Source organism: Psammomys obesus, unplaced genomic scaffold (assembly GCF_907164565.1).
Source record: "Psammomys obesus unplaced genomic scaffold, mPsaObe1.curated_primary_1811, whole genome shotgun sequence".
Taxonomy (NCBI): Eukaryota; Metazoa; Chordata; class Mammalia; order Rodentia; family Muridae; genus Psammomys; species Psammomys obesus.
Window position 1 is genome coordinate 10,159,678 of NW_026596244.1, and position 22,788 is coordinate 10,182,465.

Below are 22,788 nucleotides of genomic sequence, written 5' to 3' on the forward strand. Positions count from 1 at the left end.
TTTAAAAGAACGTATTTTTATATGTGTAGTCTCAAATTGATTATTAATTATGAGTGCTAATAGATATTTATTAGTATTCATGGGCTTTATATTAACATTTCCTTGGATATTGATTTATATATCCAGTGTGGTTTTCTCCATAGAAACTTCTAACCCTGATACATCCGAGATTCCCCTCACCGTCCCTCCATAGCTGCTGCCAGTGCACAGTGGTCCTTTCTTCCTAACCACCTCTTTCTGTCAGCAGCATAGCTACTGTGTAGCCAGTCAATAAAGTCAAAGGAATTCTAGGTACCAAATCAAGTCAACTCCACCTTAGAACACATTCCTTCACTTATCTCCTCTTTAATTCACTCATCCTTTCTGGGAAGTACAGGTTTTTTTCGTTTCTTTATTTGTTTGTTTTGTTTTTTGTTTGGGGTTTTTAAAAATATTTTATTTATTTATTTTATGAGTGTTCTATCTGCATGTGGGCCTGCATGCCAGAAGAGGGCATCAGATTCCAGTACAGATGTCTGTAAACTACCTTCTGGTTGCTGGGAACTGAACTCAGGACCCGAGGAAGAGCAGACAGTGCTCTTATCCCCTGAGCATCTCTTTAGCCCGAAGGACGTACGCTTTTTACTGTCTCCTATCTACTATTCAGTTGTCTCCAGACAACCTGAAGTAACAAACTAAGACAGGTTGTACACAGATAATGAGTTTATAGCTCCACAGTATATGCTGCTGGTGAGGTACAGGTGCCGAAGAGGTAAAGGGAAACGAGGGATCTTACTGGTAAAACAAACAAACAGACGAAGACTATTAAGCTGTTCTGTTCTGAAATAACTGCCCTCAGCTACAGAGACCTACATCAAGCTTGACTATGGAGTCACCAGGCAGACAACTTCACAAAAGGTTGTTTGGTTGGCTGATTGGTTGGTTTTCTTTAATTTCCTTTTTTTAAAGATTTATTTATTATTTATTCAGTATTCTGCCTGCATGTACGACTGCATGGGAGCAGAGGGCGCCAGATCTCATTAGAGATGGCTGTGAGCCACCATGTGGGTGCTGGGAATTGAACTCAGGACCTTTGGAAGTACAACCAGTGCTCTTAACTCTGAGCCATCTCTCCAGCACTTTCTTTTTTCTTTTCTTTCTTTCTTTTTTTTTTTTGTATGAATTTATGATGACCCCTGGTGTTATATAGTTCAAAAAATCTTTTGTGATAGTTCTTGTTATATAACATATGTACATAATAGCCCCCTTTTGGTGACTCTGCAGATTTATTACTTTTTTCCTTCCTTTCTCTCTCTCTCTCTCTCTCCTCCTCCCTCTTTCTCTCTTAAGACAGGATTTCTCTGTGTAGCCTTGACTGTCCTGACCTTGCTTTGTAGATCAGGCTGACCTCAAACTCACGGAGATCCACCTGCCTCTGCCTCCCTAAGTGCTAGTATTACAGGTGTGTGCCACCACACCTGGCTACTTTTATTTTCTTATTAAAGCCTGGTATGAGTAACTCTGTTTCATTCTGATAATCTTTATTAGTAACTAAACTCAATGACCTTTAACCCAGTGGTTCCCAAACTATAATCTCCAGAGCTGAATCCAGATGGTTGTGAAAGATGCTATTATAATGCATGTACTGTATTTCCCCAGATTTATATTCTTTCAATGCAAATTCTTTCAACAAGATTCATGGAGAGGCCTCTTTCTACCTTTGCATCCTCTGAGAATGATAACTCATCTACACAAGATCATGGATGCTCCTGCTTTAGAAACCAGAGGCAGAGCAGATGAATTCTCTACTTACTACTTAGGATTCATACTGAAATCACCAACAGGCCCTGGAAGGGATCTCACAAACTCCCTATTGCAAGCACTGAATCAATCAGCTTTGTAATGACTTTAAAAGTTCACTAAGAGTTATCATAGGCTTGGGGTTTTTAAACAAATTACTTTATTTAGGGTTCTAAATTGCCTCTACCTCCCTTCCAACCCCCACCCCTAACTAGGAGATAAAGCAGGTTAGTAGGGACAAGGGACACAGACCTCTCTAGCTACCTCCTCCTGGTTAGGGTCCTTGGGTTCTTTAGGGCAATACCAATCTCCATCATCCGATTCCAGAAGTCCAGTCAAACAGCAAACGGTAGCAGCATCCTCAGAATGTTGTCTGGAGCCTTTCTCTCTAGGAGAGTCTCGAAGTGAAGTGAAGCCAAAGATGCCAAACAATGAAAAGGGATGCGAATAATAGAGTAGTGATGCAAAGCGGCCTCTCTCTGCCTCTGGCTCTGACTTACACGTTCTCAGAGTCCAAACAAGGATGTTTTCCAGCAGGTAAAACCATGCCCCTCACACAAGGTAGTTCCCAGCTGGGAAACAGCACTTGCGCCTCTCAGGAGTCTATTTTCAGCAGTCAATAAAGCATTTCCACATCCCACACTTGGGGCCAAAACAAAAACTCATTCCAAAACTTCTACTACAGTAGAAGTAGATCATTAAAGTGAATCTCCAGCACACAGAGCAAAGGGGAATGGGATCCAGTGGAGGAGTTATTAGTACAAATTACTGTGATACTTACGTTAAGAATTATTGACTCTATGGGGGAGGGACCTCTTGCAATGGTTTATAGCTTAGATATTTAGACATTTATATCTAAGTATAGATATAAAGAATCCACTCTTTGAGTCTATTAGAGAAAGTTACACTGTGACAGGTAGCTTACTCTAGGATTCTAAGGCATTTGAGTCCTTAAACATCTATGTACAAGCCTTTCATTGTTTGATGAGAGAAAATGGGGCTTGCAAAATACGAATTCTCCATTTTGACAGAAGCTGGTGTTTCATCAGGACGGCGCCACACTATAGATAAAGGACAAATTCAGAATTTGCTCTTTAGCTTAATAGCTTACTAGACTTTGCCTTTAGTGCCCATGATAGTTGCCTCTGTGTTTTTGTCTGTTTAACTGTCGTTCTGAATTATGTAGTTACATGTGTGAGTGTGCACATGTCTCGCCACACACGCACAACGGTGTGGCTGAAAGCATGGTCATCTTCCTTCTACAGCCTTGGAAGACCCATTCCTGGAACCCCACAGGTACCAAAATCCATGACTACTCCATTCTTAGATGTGAAATGTCATTATTTTAATATGATCTAGGCATACCTTCTTCTATACTCTTAAGTCATTTCTAGGTTAACTGTAATACAAAGAACAAAGTGCTTGCTATTATTATGTAGATAATACTGACGAAAAGTCTGCAAAAGCATTGTATTTCTTCTTTTACTTACAAAAATTGTAAAGTAGACAAATCCATAATGCAGAAGCTAGGGCACAGATGGTCCTATTTTATATACACATTACAGAGCAGCTAAGAATGACCCTTATGGTGTTTAATTGAGACAAATTTATCATCTCTTTCTTTTAAGAACTTCCTGCTTTTTGGAAATAGCTTGTTAATTCTAAAATTGAATTTTTAGAAAATTTGTACATTATTTTCTAGTCTCTCATTAACTAAATGCTGTCAAGAGCCAAACCATGCTCAAAAATGAAGACTAAAATTCAATCTGATATAAACTCTAAGCATCATATTTTTATTAGGAATGGAGATGATTGCTGTTTAGTCAGCTGACCTATTTAGTGGGTTGGAAAGAGCTTTTCTCTCTATGGAACTGCTTCTTATTTCCACAGTAGTTCCATGTGTTAGCACTGACCATGACCCAGTTTCGGTACTGGAGCAAGATCATCTTTGTTAATCTCAGGGTCTATGACAGCTGACATTGACACAGAATACAGAAGAGCATCTTCAAAATGTTTCACGAGTAACATTCTGGAAGCAGAACTGGGTTCCTGAGGTATATTTTTTAAGTGCCTTTGAGTTCTTGGAGCTGGTGAAATATCAATCTTATAATACCCCTCAGGCCAAGCTTCTGCTACTGCTCAAGATTTTATAGTCAATGCACAGCCAAAAACTAAAAGTATTACTTAAAGATGTATTTGAATAAATTTTGTGCAGAATGACAGTATTTATTGCATCTATAATATAAAGCAACTGCTCAACAATCTTTATAAAGCAAGAAACAATGAGGTAAAAACTATGTAAAGTGATTCTATTGATGTTTCAGGGTAAATTGAATTTTAACAGGAATACATCACATGTGTGACGATGCTCACATTGCTACTGAATTATTTCCCACCACAGTGCTTAATCTGCCTAATCTTACATCATCACAATATACAAGATTATAAAACTGTTTCCAGGATTGGACCAAAACACCAAATACATAGATAAATATATCACACCAGTCATGCAGTAATAAAAAGTTATAGAGTGAAAGGCAGACTGAGAATCCTGTAGTTTTCACAGATGTTCAGAGGAATTTAATCCGATTCCTCGCTGCTGAAGTAAGAGCTGTCATTGTATTCAGCTGTGTAAACAAACTTGTGAATGATTGGATTCATCTTTGGTATCCAGTGTCGGGGAACCAGGTATGTTGAGAGATTAAATAAATCCACAAACACTTTGTACCTGTCACTGGAAACACATGCAGACATGTTAGAATGTATCATTGGAAACATACATGCAGACATGTAATATTGATGATATGACAAATGTTCTACTTCATATTTTTTCTAAAATATTTCACATAAAGTTAATATTCAACATTATATCTTACATATTTCATTTGTAGGTTGATTTATAGGTAGTATTGGTACTAAAAGGTAACTGTTAATCACACTGGAGATTAATGTTTATAAACAGTAATGTGTTGGGTTCAGACCAGAGTGGTCTAGATTAAGTCTAGAGTCATCATTGTGATATTGTTTTCATGGAGACAAGGCTGTGCCCTTATTTTATGTTTGTTTAAAGATTTTTTCATTAGTTTTTAAATAATATTTATGTGTATGCCTCTAGGTACATGCATGTGAGTGCAGATACTGGTGAGACGAAAGGTTTCAGGTACCCTGGACCTGAGGTTACAGGTAATTGTGAGCTGACTTATATGGACGTTAAGAATCAACTCTAGAGGAACAGTAAATATTTTTAATTGCTAAGACATGGGTCTAGAACTCTTGTCTTTTTCTTTTCATTTTAAAAGCGTGGTGTGTAAAGATATACATTCAAAATATGAAGTTTTTAGTTGCTTATTGGAAAATATTTCCTAACAACAAAGTAGCTGTCATGTGACTTCTATGAAGGTTAATAAAGTTAACTATCAACATGGCTTCATTGCAAATACTTACATGCTGGCTTTCATATGAAAATCATTTGTTAGCCAGATATTTTAAATGATAGTTTTAAAATAGCAAAAGCTGGTAAAGTTTTATAGAGGAAGAACACTAGCCTTTGAAGTCAGCGAAATCTGGTTTGGAATGCTGCTTCAGTCAGTTGTAACATACGGGGCCATTGATACGAAGCTGAAAAGTTGAACTCTCTAAAGTAAAACCTACAGTATGTCCTCTGGCCAATACTGTGTGAAGATTAAATGAGATGATATGCTAGAAACATTGTCCAGGTTCATTCTGTCCATGTTGGACTCTGTGCCCATTTTGTACAGAAACCATTGGCTATTTTTTTTGCATTTCCAAGGGAAAGTGTACATGCATACAATGATAAAAATTCCAACTTGCGTATTTTATTCATTAGCCTTTATCATTGTAGAGTATTGTGAATATTAATACTCCATAAAAACAACACATAAATTTCCCAGAGACTGTGCTGCTATATTTTAAGTCCTCAATATACATTGTCCTTTTCCTTATAGACATTTGAAAAAGTCATTCTCTGGGATGACTTTTGAAAAGTCAAAATTAGTTTAATATAAAACAGGTACATGAAGAAACAAATTGTTTCATTTGTGTGACTCCTCTGGCAAGAGCATTGAGTGAATTAATGATGAAACTTTTAGTCTGATCAAAACTTGAACTATAATCATAGACACTTCTGTCTCCCCTTCTGAGCTTCAGAGAACATTTCAGAAGAAGGGACAGAAAGAATGTAAAGGTAGGAGATAAGGAAAAAAGGCTATGGAATAGTATTTTCTGAGCATGATTCAGGCATTCAGTTCACGAATTCAATGCAACCATGCTTGTCTGCGTGAGAATTGCTCTGTCAACTGACAGCCATTGATGGAAGAAGGGTTCTAGAGGTCTGTCACCATCTACCCCACTGATCTAGTGGCTGCTGTTACATTATGGGAGCTGGAGAACCATTAACACCAGTTGAGTAACTACTTTTGGCCCATCAGGCTCCAAGAATAAGTTCCAAACCCAGGGTCATACAGGTGGCCGTGGGTAAATGGACAGAATCTCAAAACAAGCAACAACACACGAATAAGGGAAAGGTACATGTAGGGAAGAGAGTAGGTTGATATGAGTGGGAGAGACACAGGGAGGGTAAGAGATTAATCAGTGTATATGTATCAAAATGAATAGAATAAAGTTGGTTAAAAAAAACAAACAAACAAATAAGCAAGCAAACAAAAACTTGAGCCAGAATGAATTGAACACTTTCCCCCCATGGATGTAAAGACTGTTAATTCTTCTATACTAGTGGTTCTCAACCTTCCTAATGCTCTGACCCCTTAATGCAGTTCTTCATGCTGTAGCGACCCTCAACCATAAAGTTAGTGTTGTTGCTATTTCACATCTGTAAGTTTGCCACTGTTTTGAATTGCAGTGTAACCATCTATGTTCCTCAATGGTCTTAGGTGACCCCTGTGAAAGGGTCATTGGCATCACAGTCTGAGAATCCCTGCTTTGTACCATTGCTGACTTGGCAGCCATTGATACCAGACCACCTTTCATCACAGGATGAAAATGATGAAGCTCTTTAACTGAGAACTGTATATAGTCACCTTTAGTTTCCACAGGAATATTGGCATCTAACTAGAGTGCTCTTAACAGTTCAGACAGAAGCAAGAGTAACTTTTCCCAAATGATATGCCTAGACCTGTAGACGCCAAGACTTTCAGACTTCTCCGTGATGAGGAGCTCCAACTTACCTCACAGTTGAGCGCAGGTAATGGTAGCCTGACGATCCCCCAGTACCAGCCTTGGTGCCCAGCATCCTGTGTACCATGCACACATGGTTATCTAGGCAAACATACAAATTTACTGTGTGAATATTTTTTCTGCCATTAGCTCCACTGTGTCCTAAAGCCAACGGGTTGGTAATGATTATTGCTTCAGCAAAAGCTGACAGCTTATCACTTAGCCAGATGGGAAGGTCAAATATTAGCACCAGGAGAGGCCACATCAGGTTGCCTGGCACCCCGGTGGCATAGGCTACATGCATCTTAATTCATTCTTCATTGCATGTAGCCTGTGAGCTCAGGAAATGCGAGGCTGGGCCACACAGTGGCTTTCAAGCGCTCCACCTGTTTGTTTCTCTGTGGGATCTTTCCTCCAGGAAAAATAAAAATGAAAAGACTAGAAACTATTCACTGGAAGGTCATCGTGTTAAGCTACAGAATCCAAGACCCAGGAAGGATGGAGAAACAGGAAATGAGGGATTCCTGAGGGGTGAGAAAGAAAATGCTACATCCTTTCTCTCAGGTGGGCCTACTTTTAATAACACAAACATGAACATGCAAAGAAGTCCCTATGCCAGGAAGAAGACACCAGATAGGAAGGAGAAAGAGTTAGTGGCAGGGTGAATATAAAGTACAGTGATGTGTGAGTGTGTGAATATAACAAGGAAACCCAATATTTCAAAGACCAACCAAAAATTAAAAGCTAATGTAATAAAACAAAATAAAGCAAATAATTGTATTTTATAAGGCATTAGAATGAGGATGAAGATACTATATATTAAAACTGATACAACATTCACTTTTCCTTTTCACTCTAGAGTAAATTAAAACATTTCTTTCGATCCCTGATCTGTCTTGTGATTAGGCATAGGGGCTGGATGGGACAGGCTGGAGGAGGACTTACATCTCCATTTGGTCATAAGCGTGTCCATGTCCATAAGTGAGGTCAGCACCTGGAATGGGACCTGGAACCGAGGCTCCTCCCTACAGGAAACCACAGTGGGAAGTCCTCTGATTAAGGAAATCTAGCATCAAGCCAGGCTAGTATGTGTTGGCCCTAGGCACCTTGGTCATAGGAGCTATACTACCTTCACGGGGTTATTCTAGTCTTTCAGAATAACACTGTTTGATGGCCAGTGTGTGTTGAAGTCTTGAAAGTTCCATATAATATGTATGAGACAAGTGGCCAGAGAGTCCTGCCTAATGCTGCCTTATTGAAAGGGAGATATGTAGAGTATCCTAAATAGAATACTAACAACAATCAAATAAATGCTTCTAAGCAGATGCTAAACCATGCAGAGATGATTTCTATCAGTCCCCTAGTGTGATTGGATTTCTTTTTCCACCTAAGACATCAACATTCTTAAAACATATTGTACTTAGAACATCCATTTATTTCATGAGAAAAATAAAAACACTAGAAGATTTTGTTTCTCCTGATTCTAAAGAAACAGATCAGAGAGAATTTGCAAAATTAAACGACAGCCTACAGAGTGGGAAAGAATGTTCACCAACCCTATATCTGACAGAGAGCTAATATCCAGAATATCTAAAGAATTCAAGGGATTAAACAGCAACAAATCAAGTAATCAAATTAAAAATTGGGGGACAGAACTAAACAGAGAATTCTCAATAGAGGAATATGGAATGGCAGAGAAACACTTAAAGAAATGCTGAACATCCTTAGTCATCAGGGAAATGCAAATCAAAACGACTCTGAGATTCCATCTTACACCTATCAGAATGGCTAAGATCAAAAACTCAAGTGACAACACATGCTGGAAAGAATGTGGAGAAAAGGGAACCCTCCTCCACTGCTGGTGGGAATGCAATCGTGTACAATTGATTTTGGAAATCAATTTGGTGCTTTCTCAGAAAATTAGGAACAGTGCTACATCAAGATACAGCTATACCACCCCTAGGCATATGTCCAAAATTCCAAAATATGCTCAAGTACACAAGGACATTTGCTCAAATATGTTTGTTGCAGTTTTATTCATAATATCCAGAATCTGGAAACAACCTAGATGTCCCTCAACTGAGGAATGGATACAGAAATTGTGTTACATTTACACAATGGAATACTACTCAGCAATTAAAAAGGAAATCATGAAATTTGCAATCAAATGGTAGGAACTAGAAAAGATCATTCTGAGTGAGGTATCCCAGAAGCAGAAAGATACACATGGTATATACTCACTTATAAGTAGGTACTGGACCTATAAGATAGGAAAGATAGGATAAACATACTAAAATCTATTCACCTAAAGAAGCTGAGCAAGAAGGAGGATCCTGGGTAAGATGAACAATCCTCCCTCAGAAAGGACAAAGGGATAGACATCAGAAGAGGGAGAAAACAGGAAACAAGACAGGAGGCTACCACAGAGAGCCTCTGCTAGATTCTACCTAGCAGAGTATTAAAGCAGACACTGAAACTCATAGCCAAACTTTGGGCAGAGTGCAGGGAATCTTATGAAAGAGGGGGGAGATAGAAAGACCTGGATGGGACAGGAGCTCCACAAGGAGAGCAACAGAGCCAAGAAATCTGGGCATAGGGGTCTTTTCTGAGATTGATACTCCAACCAAGGACCTTACATGGATATAACCTAGAACCCCTGCACAGATGTAGCCCATAACAGCTCAGTGTCCAAGTGGGTATCCTAGTAAGGGGAACAGGGACTGTTTCTGATATGAACTCAGTGGCTGGCTCTTTGATCACCTTCCCCTGAGTGGGGAGCAGCCTTACCAGGCCACAGAGGAAGACAATGCAGCCAGTCCTGATGAGACCTGCTAGGCTAGGGTCAGATGAAAGGGGATAAGGTTCTCCCCTATCAGTGGACTGGGGGAGGGGCATGGGAGGAGAAGAGGGAGGGAGGGCAGGATTGGGTGGGGATAAGGGAGGGGGCCACAGCTGAGATACAAAGTGAATAAATTGTAATAAATAAAAAAAATGTAATGCTGGGGGGAAAAACATACAACTAAAGCATTCTATAAAGAGCCTCTTGACACTTGTTTGTCCACATAATCCTCACTGTCTGAACACACATTTCTGGACCTCAAGGAGAAGGTGAACATTCAGCAGACTCTGAGAACAGTACTGACAGTAAAGGTGATTTTATAAGAAGCCACTGACCAAGTAGACAGAAAGCTTGCTTATGAGACATTTTCACTCAGTCACTTTGCATTTAATTCGTATTACATTTTCTTTATGCAGGCATGTGCATGCAGTGGCTGGAGTTCCTCTGGACAGGAGACAACTGCAGGGAGTCAGTTCTCTCCTTCTACCCTGTAGACTCTAGGATTCACACTCAGGTTGCCCATCGTGACAGAAAGTGCCTTACCCACTCACCAAGCTCACTGCTTTCAGATTTTCCTTTTACAAAACAGAAGTCTCTGAAACTACCCTCTAATGAAATAATAATTTCACAATTGGACTTCCAAGGAAAGATTAGCTTTGGTCTTTGGGAGCCTTAGTGACTGACGCACAGTGCTTTCTATAATTAACAGACAATGTGTGTTTGCACATTTGCATGACTAAAGTCAGACTTGTCACTTAAAAGTATTTTCTGGTTTTCCCCAAAACTAAATTACTGTATTACACTTTGATTGCAACTGATAAACCGCCTCCCTGACATAACCGCTCTTTAGCTCCTCTTCTACTGCCTTTCGGTGTTTTAGTTTCCTATTTACCTGTAAAAGTAGATCATCAGGGCTCCCTGGAGTGCGCGGTATGACAGTCGCCGTTCACCTGTGGGACGTGCAGCAAGTTTCAGCATTAAAATGTCTTTTTGGACTGAAAGGCTCTGCCCTGCAGACTATCAATGCAGATGCTGAGACTTATGGGCAACCTTTGGGCAGAGTGCAGAGAATCTTAGGAAAGAAGTGGGAAACAGTAAGAGCTGGAGAGGACAGGAACTCCACAAGGAGAGCAACAGAACCAAAAAAATCTGAGCACAGGGGTCTTTCCTGAGATTGCTATTCCAACCAAGGACTATGCATGGAGATAACCTAAGACCCCTGCACAGATGTAGCCCATGGCAGTTCAGTATCCAAAGTGGGTTCCATTGTAATAGGAACAGGGACTGTCTCTGACATGAACTGATTGGCCTGCTCTTTAATTACCTCTCCCTGAGGGGGAAGCAGCATTACCAGGCCGCAGAAGAAGACAATGCAGCCACTCCTGATGAGACCTAATTGACTAGGATCAGAAGGAAGAAAAAGAAGTCCTCTCCTATCACTGGACTTGGGGAGGGGCATGCAGGCAGAGGGTGGAGGAAGGGAGGGATTGGGATGGGAGGAGGGAGGGAACCACGGGAGGGGGGGAGGGATACAAAGTGAGTAAAGTGTAATTAATAAAGAAAGATAAAAAAAAATTTAAAAAAGAGAAAAAAAAGAAAAAAAATGTCTTTTTGGTGCTAATGATGGAGCCTGAGGCCGTATCGTGCCTTGGGCAAGGACTTTTACCCCTGGGCTAGAGCTCTCAACATGATAGGTAATGTAAGACAGTGAGGTTATTTTGAATCATCACCTTCAATGGTTAACTGTTCTATGTTTTCAGAGACAAAAGCCAACATTTAATTTAAATTTTTGTTCCTTAGCTTTAACTTAATGATCTATAGCTCTAAAAGGCAAATTAGTATATGTTAAATATTATACATATTTTATTTATATTTACTTAATATTATATCATGGAATTATTATAATTTAGTATTAATATTATAATTATATAAATATGTTATTCAGTTCATATTATAAAATAAAATATTTATATTATAATGATATAAACATAGTATTTAAATTATTTATTATATTAATTGCTATATATTTAATATTATACATATATATTAATTTGCCTTCTAGAACTATAGAGCATTAGGTTCAAGCTAGGAACAAAACTTTAAATGATGGCTTTTTTTCTCTCTAAAAACACAGAGAATGTTTAACTATTTGATTTAGTATTTAAGATTTTAGAACTTAAAATTCTGAAAGTATGGAAATGTTCACTAGTGTCTTGTCACCACAGTGAACCAGCAAGCTGGTTAAGGCAAGCCTGTCGGGCAAAGCACCACTTCTCCCTTCTCTAAGCAGGTAAACAATCTTCACCTGACCGCCAAGTTAGGCTTGATAGACAGGCTTATGATGTGTGTCTCATCGTGGTGCCCATTCCCCATGGCATGAGACCCTTCCAACAGCACACCTACCTTTATTCAGGAGATGCTCATGGCGCTTCTCATCAAAGAGGCACAGCAGCACCTCCTTCTGCTTCCGGAACTCAGCCATCTCTTCCTCCTTTTCCTCACACTCTTCTTTAGCCTTAAGGGAAAATATTGCTTTAATCTCCCCAAGCAGGGAGCAGATTGCTGTTTTAGAATGGGTCCCTTGGGAGAAATAGATTCTCAGCTTGTAGCTAGGGGGTGCCTGGAGTGTTCATCTGAACACGGATGATGGAAGATACGTCTTGCGGGTAGCAGTCTCCCATACACTCACTGTTCTTTCTTTTTTACTTATGTTTAAATAATTCAATAATATTAACTACTTTTCAGTAGATTCATTAAAGATGGATTAGATGAATAACAAGTGATCTGCACTGATGTTGTTTTAAGCAATCATTTAACAGAGAGAAAAGGTGAGTCTTAGAAAATGTTACTTCTTAGCCAGAACGACTATGAATTCTATTTAAATTCTATAGTTGCTATCCTTTGATTGGTTAAAGAAAGTCTGCTTTCGCTGCCTACCCCACAGCTCCACTTGGTTAACTGGACAGTGGCAGATCAGCCAGCCCAATTATCTTCAGTTCATCAGAGCAGACACACAGTGGTGAAAATCTGCTTGTAATAACCACTGCCAATGATCATTCATTTATTAAGTGAATGTTCACAGGAAAGTGACAGACATAAAATTGTGAGCAAAAATCAAATCACCTCACCTCAAACACATTGTCTCACTTGACTAAGATGTGACACAATTAGTCACCCAAGTGCAGCGTTGAAGAACATAGACAGCACTATACAGGAAGAGGAGCATCACCATAGGGAGTGGCAGCAGTAAGAAGGCTGACAAAGATGGAAAGCTCGGCATGGTGACAAATTGCAAACTGAGAGGATTCAGAACCCCGAGCTCAGCTGGTGCGAGGAGCCCAGCGCCCTTAGACCGTGTAATGTGAGATGCCTTAGGGTCCGAGTTATGGACATCTACCTTTTTCTTCAAAGCAGCAAGAGAACACAAGAGGCTTTAGGTAAGGGAGAGAGGTCATCAGGCTTGCATTTTGGAAGGACAACTAGGACCGTGGTACAGAGAATGAACTGGAAGGCCCACAACAGGGGAAGGATGGGACAGACAAGAGATTCTTGTTTTAGTGGAAATCTGCACTTAAGTCATGGTGGTAGGTGTGAAAACAGACAAACAAACATGTGAGAACCATCAGAAGATAGAAAGCCAACAGTGTTCAGTGACCCTCAAAAATATTGCTGCAGACGCCGGAAAGATGGCTCAGTGGCTGAGAGCATGCGGCTGCCCATGGCTCAGTTCCCAACACCCACGTGTCCATGCACGTGTCTATAACTGGAGTACTAGGGATCCAACACTCTCTTCAGACCTCTGTGGGCATCAGCTGGAGCACATACACACTTTGCATACATATATGCAGACAAAATACCCGTATAAATATAAATAAGATTACAAAATTTAAAAAAATCATTGAAGAAGAGTAGGGATAAGGACCGCTCCTATGTGACTTATTTGACAGGTGAAGGCTCTTCGGAGGAATAAGTTCTTAACTCTGAGAAGACTGGGTCAAGACGAGGACTCAGGGATGGAACTTTTCTGGTTTTATTTTGTTTGTTTTGCTTATTTAAAAAGGACCAGGAGAACATACCAAGTAGAACATTAAATACATGATCTGAAATCTAAAGAGACAGCGGAGCTAAAGAGAAATGTTTGAGACTCACTGGTGAATGCCTAGAGCTGAGGCAGAAGGTGACATGAGCAAGCAAAGAGATGGAAAGAGAATTAGCTGTGGGCATGACCTGTGTCCCTGAGAGGTCACAAAAGACTGAGAGTGATCACTGGATTTATGTACATGAACATCCCTTGTGAATGAGGAGGATGAAGACGGTGGGATGAGAGGTAGATGGGAGACAAAGACATAAAGAGCCCAGCTGTCACTGAGATGCTTTTAAATATGAATATTTCATCAGAGTCCTTTGGGGCAGATGCCTTCATTTCTACTTTGTCTACAAAAAAAAATTATGCAGGAAGTTAAGTAACATTTATTGTCACAGAGGTCTACCAAGAAGATGAAGGCTGAGCCCATATTACATGACTTTAAAGAACTTGCTTTAAGAACCCCTTCTCAGCTGGGCATGGTGGGGCATGCATGTAGTCCCAACAGAGACAGGCAGAGGCAGAGACAGGCAGAGGCAGAGACAGGCAGATCTCTGTGAGTTCAAGGCCAAACCGATCTACAAAGTGAATCCAGGGCAGCCAGGGCTATGGAGAGAAACTCTGCTTTGGAAAAAAACAAAACAAAACATACTTTCTCAAGACAATAAAGCTGAATGACTGGAAGAGTCGAATCATGGAGACAGGGTGAGAGACTCAGGAAGAAATTTTGAAAACAGCCTCATAAAAAAAAAAAAAAAAAGGCAAATTGTTATTGTAGCTAATGGACCTAGCAAAAATAATATCAAAAGGAAACTTTCATAATTAAATATATTTGCCTAATTGATCTCCTAGCTGTGTCTTGAATTGATCAAAATATACAATTTTCCATAAGGATAAATTATATAAATACTACAGGAAATGTTTTTTATATTCAGGTCTTAATTTGGAACCATTTATCTACTTATGGAGAAAGTTAAGTCATTCACGAACTGTATATAGTCCAAGAACATACATTCATAAAAGGTGGCTTATAAAGAAAATTATAAAAGTAGCAGACAATTTATGGGTTAAATTTCTAATTCTTTTCACAGTAAGTTTATGGCATGAGTTCATACTGACCTGAATCCTTAGGAATTCTTCTTCCAAGCCTTTCAAGACATTCTTCTCAAACTTTCCCCAGAAATTAAAGCCATGTGTCTCTAAGCCAGGTGTTCTTTCCAGCCAAGCCTTAGGTAAATAATGGTTTAGGTGAGTACCTAGCAAATATAAACTTCTAACAGCTCTTCACAATTCTGAGGAACAGGTGATTTCCCTTGCAAAACTGTCTTTTCCTTCATTCTGTTAATTTATTAATAACACCAATATGTTTTGTCTACTGAGCCTTCATGCATTTTTAGAGCAACAGAAAGTGTGATTTTTATAAGATACTTTTTATTAATATCAGGAGCACTGAAAAAATGAATCAGTGGTTTTAAAATCAACTAACTAAACTTTACTAATACTTTATTTATAAACTAATACTAATAGTTTATTTATAAACTAATACTTTATTTCAGCGCATGCCTTTAATCCCAGTACATGGGAGGCAGAGTCAGGCAGATCTCTATGAGTTTGAGGCCAGCCTGGTCTACAGCGCTAGTCCTGGACTGCCAAGGCTACACAATAAAACCCTTTCTCAAAAAAAGAAATGTTTTATTTCTGTTTTGAGTGGTGTATATATCTCCAGGTGAGTTTGAACATCTGTGTTCGGTGGCCACGAAGGCTGGGAGACCGCATTAAACCCCTGTAGCTGTCCACAAGATAGTAAGCTGCCCCGTGTAGGTGCCTGGAATCAAACTGCTATGGCTTGGATGACCAGCCAGTGCTTTTAACCACTGAGCCATCTCTCCAGCCCCTCCTGCAATCACCTTGTAGCCTAGAAATCAAACTGACTTTATACACACATACCATTTCTTACTTAGCCTCTGTTTAGTTCTTAAATTAACTTTGTATTGGTTTTACTCTATCTTTTAATAAGGTTTTCAATCGTATGTAGGCGATAGTAACCTAAATTCACACTTACAACACCCAGGAGATTAAAGAATAGGAAGCAGTTCCCTACAGGAATAAAAAAAAAAAAAAAAAATGGCTAAGATCAAAGCTCAGTGACAAAAATCAAGACAAAGCTTAAACACTACTTATAAATTCCCAGAAAATGTTAATAAGAAGGAATTTTCATGAAGAGAGCATTCTTAGTAATTTAATTGGTAAACATTCTCAGTATAATTTTTAAATTATGCTGTATTTCAAAGAAACAAAGTTGATTAAATAATCAAGCACAATCAAGGCAAGACATCAGCTAATTCCATATTCTCAGTAGGAATTTTTGATAGGATGATTTAATGAGATGATGAGGTTGTTAGATACTGACATGCATGCGATTATATAAATCTTGAATTTCTCAGTAAGGTTCTTAATAATTTAAATGTTTTAGTAATTACAAGTTTAGTGGAGGTTTTTTTTTTTTTTTTTTTTTTCTGTCTTTGCTTATCATGAAAGTGACAGCATTTTGGTGAGAGTGTGAGGTCGGGGCGCTGTCAGCGCTCCTACCTCCACGAGCTGCAGCAGGGTCTGCTCCTGCTCGGATTTCAGCAGCAGCTCATTGTACTCGCCCCTGAAGTTCTCGCGATAGTGTCTCCTGTTGTAAGGGACTCTCAGGCTCTGAAGGACACCTATCTTATTTTCCAGCAGCCGGAACTGTAGACTCTGGAAGCCCGATGCTGGAGACAGGTACTCTCTGAGAAAGACGTGAGAAGGAAAGAAAAGAGCAAGGAAAAGATGAGACTGAGCATCCCCGTAACGGTTCCTTCCAAAGAGGGCTTGCCACGCTGTTGTAAATTAATATCTGTATTACATATTTTATTTTATAGACGTAATACATTATATACATTTTACACAAGAATATATTGGGTAAATGTATGCCTAAATAATAGTGTGTGTGACACTTTTTCTTCCTAAGAAAACGACAGGTAGACATTAGGAAACTTTTTCCACAGGGCAAAAGATCATAAACAAATATTATTTAATCCCTTCTACTAGAGCTAATCATGGATATTGTCGTCTGCCTACCTAGATGGGTGTCAGAGAGGTAAAGTAACTACAATGGGATGCTGACTGTCCAAGACATGACCGGCTAGACGCGTTAGTGAACCGTCAAAACTCTCACATCTTCTAAATCCAAGCGATCCCGGGACTTTAATTTTTTAACCGCTACCACAAATAATTTCATTCCTTTTTTTATTTTTTTTACTGAACTTTTTTAGAATTTTGCCTACTACACTCTATGATGGGCTCAGTTTGAATTTCTTGGGAAATTTTCTTCCTTAATTTTAGGGGGGAATAAAAGCTTACAAGTGCACTTTTCAAAGATGTGAGTCCGTATTCAGATGCAGATATGAAGGCACAGACATGCACAGATGACTGTGTGTTTATAAGGTTACAGTTAAAACTGAGAATAAATAATGAAAGCTGACATTTTGACACATTTATTTTACACTACTTAATTATTTCTTATATTTTCACATTGTAAGCTATTTAAGCCATTTCACATCTAATATCCTTTTGTTTTGAGAGTCAGGACACACAACGATAAACTGACATTAGTGGATCATCTAGTATTTATATCTAAAAACGGGTCCTGGAGTGTTTTCAACACTTCTCAAAGACGTTTGTGATCAAGGCCCTCGGGGTCTCTCAAGTGTTCATGGGGCAGGCTTCTCTCACACACATTTACAGAACTGGGATGAGATAGGGAGCACCGCTGCTTTCTACGCTAGGATGCGCACACCTGAAGTCATTGAAATCCAGGGCGGTCATGGTTTCCAGCACGGAGAACTGCTGCTCCAGGAGCTTGAGGATGACCACCACGCGGTGCATCCGGGTCATCACCTTGAGCATGTTCCTCTCGTCCCGGACCTGGTGCGACGGGAAGAAACCCGGAGTAGCGGATTGCTATCAGTTTTGTGTAAATATTAACAGAGACATTTTGGAACTAAAGTTTTCCACAAATGTTTTAAGATAATAACAATTCTAAATTGCATGGAAGAGATTTCTACAAAACTGAATTTCTACTCTTAAAAGTAGAAAATTACATAGATGTAAGTTAAAAGCTATCCATCCAGTGGAACAACTCTCTCTGGTTTCAAAGCATGTTTCTGCTCTAGTTTTGCTTCAGTGAAGAAAGTTTAAGGTACCAGAGAGACGCCTAGGGAAGGATTAATTACATGGATAAACCTGTTCTTCACTTAAAGCCCTCGTTGCCACTGACCAGCCATGGTGTTGTATTCACCAGGGGGGGAAAGAGACAGAGGAAAGAGAGGGACAGAGAGAGACAGAGGAGAGAGAGGAGGGTTGGGAAGGAGGGAGGAAGAGAGGGAGGAGGCACGGAGAGACTATGAAGCATAGTTAATGGAGCAGATGCTCACTGGTGGAACCTATGGTGGGGTGGTTGCTTCTTGAACCTCCGGCAGGAAGAAGAGGGAGACGGGTGGATTCATTAAAGTTGCACTTCTGCCCGGGTGCTGTTCTGTCTTCTCTCATCTTTCGTCTTCCTGCCCTTTCCCTCTTCCCTGCCTCCCCCAACTCTTCCTTTTCCATTTCCCTCATCTAACCTATCCTGCCCTCCCTCCACCTATCTTGCTATAGGTGATACTAAGTAGATTAGAGTTCTGTATCTGTTATAGATCATTACTAGCTAGCCCTATAATCTACTCCATTTATAACAACGTCTTAAAGAGAACAGTGAGTCTTTTAAAAGGATTTGAAGAATTGAGAAATGTTGAGACTTCTCAGAAAGAATCCCTGAAACTCTTTAGTCGTTTCAGCATTCAGTTAAATATTAGTTAAAATGAGCACTTTATACTTTCTACATGTTTTTAAAAGGTATACAAATCAATCAGTTTAACGATATTGGAAACTTACATGGCCATTTTGGAAAATCTCGCGAACAGAATCTAGTTCCCAGAGGATTTGTTTAAACCAAAGTTCATACGCTGTAATTTTTAAAACAGTCAGTTAGAAAGTTACAGTCACCCCTTTGGCTGCAATTATAGAACAGAAACATATAAGAAATTAAAAAAAAATGTAACCTTAAAGCTAATAAATGTGAGCATGAACTCCTATTTATGCTAGAAATAAGGATTTAATTTTAATCATCTCTAAGTTATGAATTTCTAATATACTGGGCATTTTATTTTATTCTATATGTTTATTATTATTGCAGTGGTTCCTCCTTGCAGACATATTTGTTTAGTTCTTTGGGGATAGCCCTCACAGCCCGTACTCACTTCTGGCATGGAGGCCTGCTCCTCAGCTTTAGCTTTCCACTGGAAATTAACAATTGCCAACCTAGATGAAAACTGTAAGGTCTCACATGTGTAAAGTAGTGTGTTGTTGTTGTTTGCCTCTTGGGGGGGTTACTGAGCTTTGGCTGCTCTTTATTTACGCAATTCTAGGGACCTGCGGTCTCAAAACAGACTGGAAAACAGACAGCCGACTGATCAAATAGGAACAGAGAGGCCTCATGCTAATCATGCTGTCTTCTAAGTGAGTCAGCCTCACGCTGCACATCCCCTCTGAGAATTTCCGCTTCAGCTCGGGCCAGTTCTTTGAGCCTGATCTCTGTCAGAGAATTTCTGCTGAAGAACATAAGCAGGACTTGTCCCTGGCAGTTGCGTCCGAGGGAGCCACCAAACAACACAGCTGATATTAACCCTTTCTACAGCCTAGCAAAGCAGAAAATGCATAGTAAGTAACAGAACAGCTAGTTACTTAAAAACGCCATGTAGGATGCACAACTGGATCTTCCTTAACTCTAATCCCTTCGTACAGTGATCAAACAGTTATCTTGCTCTCAGTGGAAGCTTGTGCCTCAGAACCTTAAGATATATACGTAGTAAGAACATGACAGACGTGGGCAGGGAGTCTGACTCATTGCATCACTGGACTGTTCATGGCACACAAAACGATTCTTTCCCATTAGCTTGTCCTTCATATAATAAGGATTTTCATCGTAGTCACAAATGCTTTCCTTCAGTAACCATCACGGTGCTTGGACCTGGCTGTTTGCTTAATGAGTAAGTGAATAAAGTCTTCAGTGTCATGATCAGATGCGTGTAGAAGGCTCACAAGCTGATGTCCCTGCTGTACTCTACGTGGTTATAAAGGCTGCATCTGTGATAATTAGGAGACAATTCAACTGTAATTTTTTAGTTATGCTTAATATTTGGGACGATCTGACCTTCGTATTTAGGTAGTGAAAACATCAAATGTTTGTTGATCATTTTTCTTGTCTCTCTCGCTGTCTAACCTTATGTGGGCGGTACCATGAGCCACTGCGAGCATGCTGTGTTTGAAGGTTGCAAGATTACCCAATCACGTGGTCACGGTCTGGTGCAAGCTCACCGGGTACCCTCTCAGTGCTTGTTGAACATTACTTCATCTCACTGTCATAGGCACAAGTTAAGTACAGAATAACTCTTCCGTCATTCAGTGACGGAGACCCAAGGAATCTAACTAAGACAGTGGAATTCACAGTAGAGTTGGGATTCAGAATTAGCTTTGAATTCCATGGATGCTGATTAGCCAGGATTCCTTTTTCTGAAGACAGAGAGTGCTAGCCTGAATACCACTATCCAGAAATAGAAAATTAAAAAAAAAAAAAATATATATATATATATATAGTGTTCATATATATATAAACACTATGTGGTTTTACTTAATGCTCTACTTTTATAAAATTATATGAACTTAATAAATTAGAAAAACTTATTTCTGGAAAGTAGGTTTTTCAATGCCCCATGAGAGGAGATGGAGTGGAATGACTTAGCTTGCCTTTGTGAAATTTCGCAAGCTGAAAAGTCTTTCTTGAATTAAAGACAAAACTGGAGTCCAGCACAATCTAACTTTCAGTGAAGGAACGCAAAGATGACTGACAAAAGCCCAGACAGGTTCCTGTGATATTGTCTATGGCATGAAGTATTCCCAAGAGTACCAAAGGATTCCTCAGACTTTCACTATCTTCCAGATGAAAAGGCTGTTGCACTGTCGGTAAGGAATACTTGTAAGAGTAGTTGGCTGTTTGTGACCCTTCCAGCTTACCTTGATGAGTTATAATAAAGAGGTGCTCATCGTGGATTTTATTTCCTTTTATTTCACTTTGAAGTTCTTGTGCATTCAGAATTTTTTCCAACTTTAAATTAAAAAAAAAATGAGAAGATTGGTTTTAAGATTTCAGATCTTGAGTTGTGGAAATACACATTAATAAAAAGCAGACTACAGTGCTGGAAAAAGTCCCCCAAAGTCTCAAACTCACAAACTTCAATCTGTCTCTGTCTCTCTCTTTTTTTAAAACAGGAAACAAGTTTCATCAAAACGAGTAGATTAAATTTGAGATTTTACGAAGTGTCTATAGTTGTCATTCTACTCAGAAATATTTGGTGTGACAGTGTTGTCCTGGCCAAGGCCACCACCGAAAGGGCGGGTGATGGAAAGCCATGTGACTAGCCAGCTGCAGGTCTGTATACTTTCCTCTCCTCCCCGAAAATGCTTCTGGAGGTTCTTACATTGTTTAGCAATCCGTTTTTACAAAACTATTAGAAAGGGTATGAGGATTTTAACCATTTTCTATCTTACTTTTTTAGGTGAAAAATTAACCAAAATAACTTCCAAATTCATCCTGGAGAGCTCTCTTTTATTTGCTAATGATTTTGAGAAAGTTCTGTGTACCTTTAACGTTTCTACTTTAATGAGGAATTTGCAGATTCCTTGTGGTGATCTGGGGTTCTGGCCACATCTTTTTATATGCCCGGTGTCTGCACAATAGTTTATCTTTCACAATCTTCTGTCCAGATACAGAACTTTCTGCTCTTTCCGCACCTCTTCTCGGGAGGTTCACTTCACCCCTTAACTTGCGATATCAAGTTTGAAAAGCTTGGATATGTGTAAAGAGGAGAATACTAGGTCCAGAAAACTATTGATGAGTGAGAAAGGACAGGAGAGGGAAAGGCCTTGCAGCCAAACATAGTGGCCAACAACAGCAGCTAACTCCAGTGAGGACTTGCCACCTACCTGAAGGTAGTTCCCATAGATAAGGCCTCCTTTGCTGGCTCTGTTTACTCCAGTCTGAGCTTTGTCTTCTTCATTGCCTTCGAGAGACAATTTTTCCAAAGTACGTCTGCAGTGTGATCAAATGATAAAAACAGAAAGAGAGCTTGGAAAAAAACCCACAATGACCATAATATAAACAGTTAGAATTCTGTTACTATTTCTAAGTGAAGAAAATAACAGCAAGTAAGGTGACTTCGAAGTCCAGAATCTGTCTGTAGGCTAAGGCTGGAGAACCCCCTCCACTGGGACAGAGACAAACACTCACCGCACGCTGTTCCCTAAAAATGGGCACCCACTCATGGTATTGACAGGTCTCAGGAGCACACAGGTTTGCTAGGTCAGTGACAGCATCAAGCTTCTCAGATGTCTTAATGCCGCCTTTTATGTCTCCTGCTCACCAGCCTCAGCCAATCAGCACTCAGCTTACACTCTTAGGCAGGACTCACTTGAACTGGTTCACTGCTGAACCTCTGTAACTTGAGGGTGGATTTGTGTTGGGCACAGCTTGTTTGCTAGCAGAGTGAGCCAAATCAAACCCTCTGGCTTGCCAAGTTGCACCTTTATATCCAACATAGAAGACACCAAATAAATCAATAGAGACCAAGTCCATAGACATTTTCATTTAACCACTTAATTCCAATAAAGCTTTTCTATTAGCGAAAGGATACCTAAAGACACTGACATTAAAGACAAACAGGATAGTCTTACAAGATCTAAGGAACAAGAATTGAAATGTCCTTGAGGAAAG

The 22,788-nt window shown here is 39.6% G+C and overlaps 1 protein-coding gene across 1 annotated transcript; it reads right to left on the reverse strand.

Annotated features, from left to right (window-relative positions):
* Window positions 1–3,247: 3,247 nt before the first annotated feature.
* On the reverse strand, window positions 3,248–22,405 carry Tdo2 (tryptophan 2,3-dioxygenase). The gene is made up of 12 exons (XM_055596696.1): window positions 22,306–22,405; window positions 22,002–22,107; window positions 21,033–21,123; window positions 18,855–18,925; window positions 17,722–17,849; window positions 16,485–16,671; window positions 15,015–15,122; window positions 12,215–12,326; window positions 10,704–10,761; window positions 7,918–7,997; window positions 6,984–7,074; window positions 3,248–4,513 (listed from the first exon to the last, which is right to left on the reverse strand). The coding sequence occupies exons 1-12, from the start codon at window positions 22,338–22,340 to the stop codon at window positions 4,360–4,362; spliced, it is 1,221 nt and encodes a 406-aa protein (XP_055452671.1). The 5' UTR covers window positions 22,341–22,405; the 3' UTR covers window positions 3,248–4,359.
* Window positions 22,406–22,788: the final 383 nt, after the last annotated feature.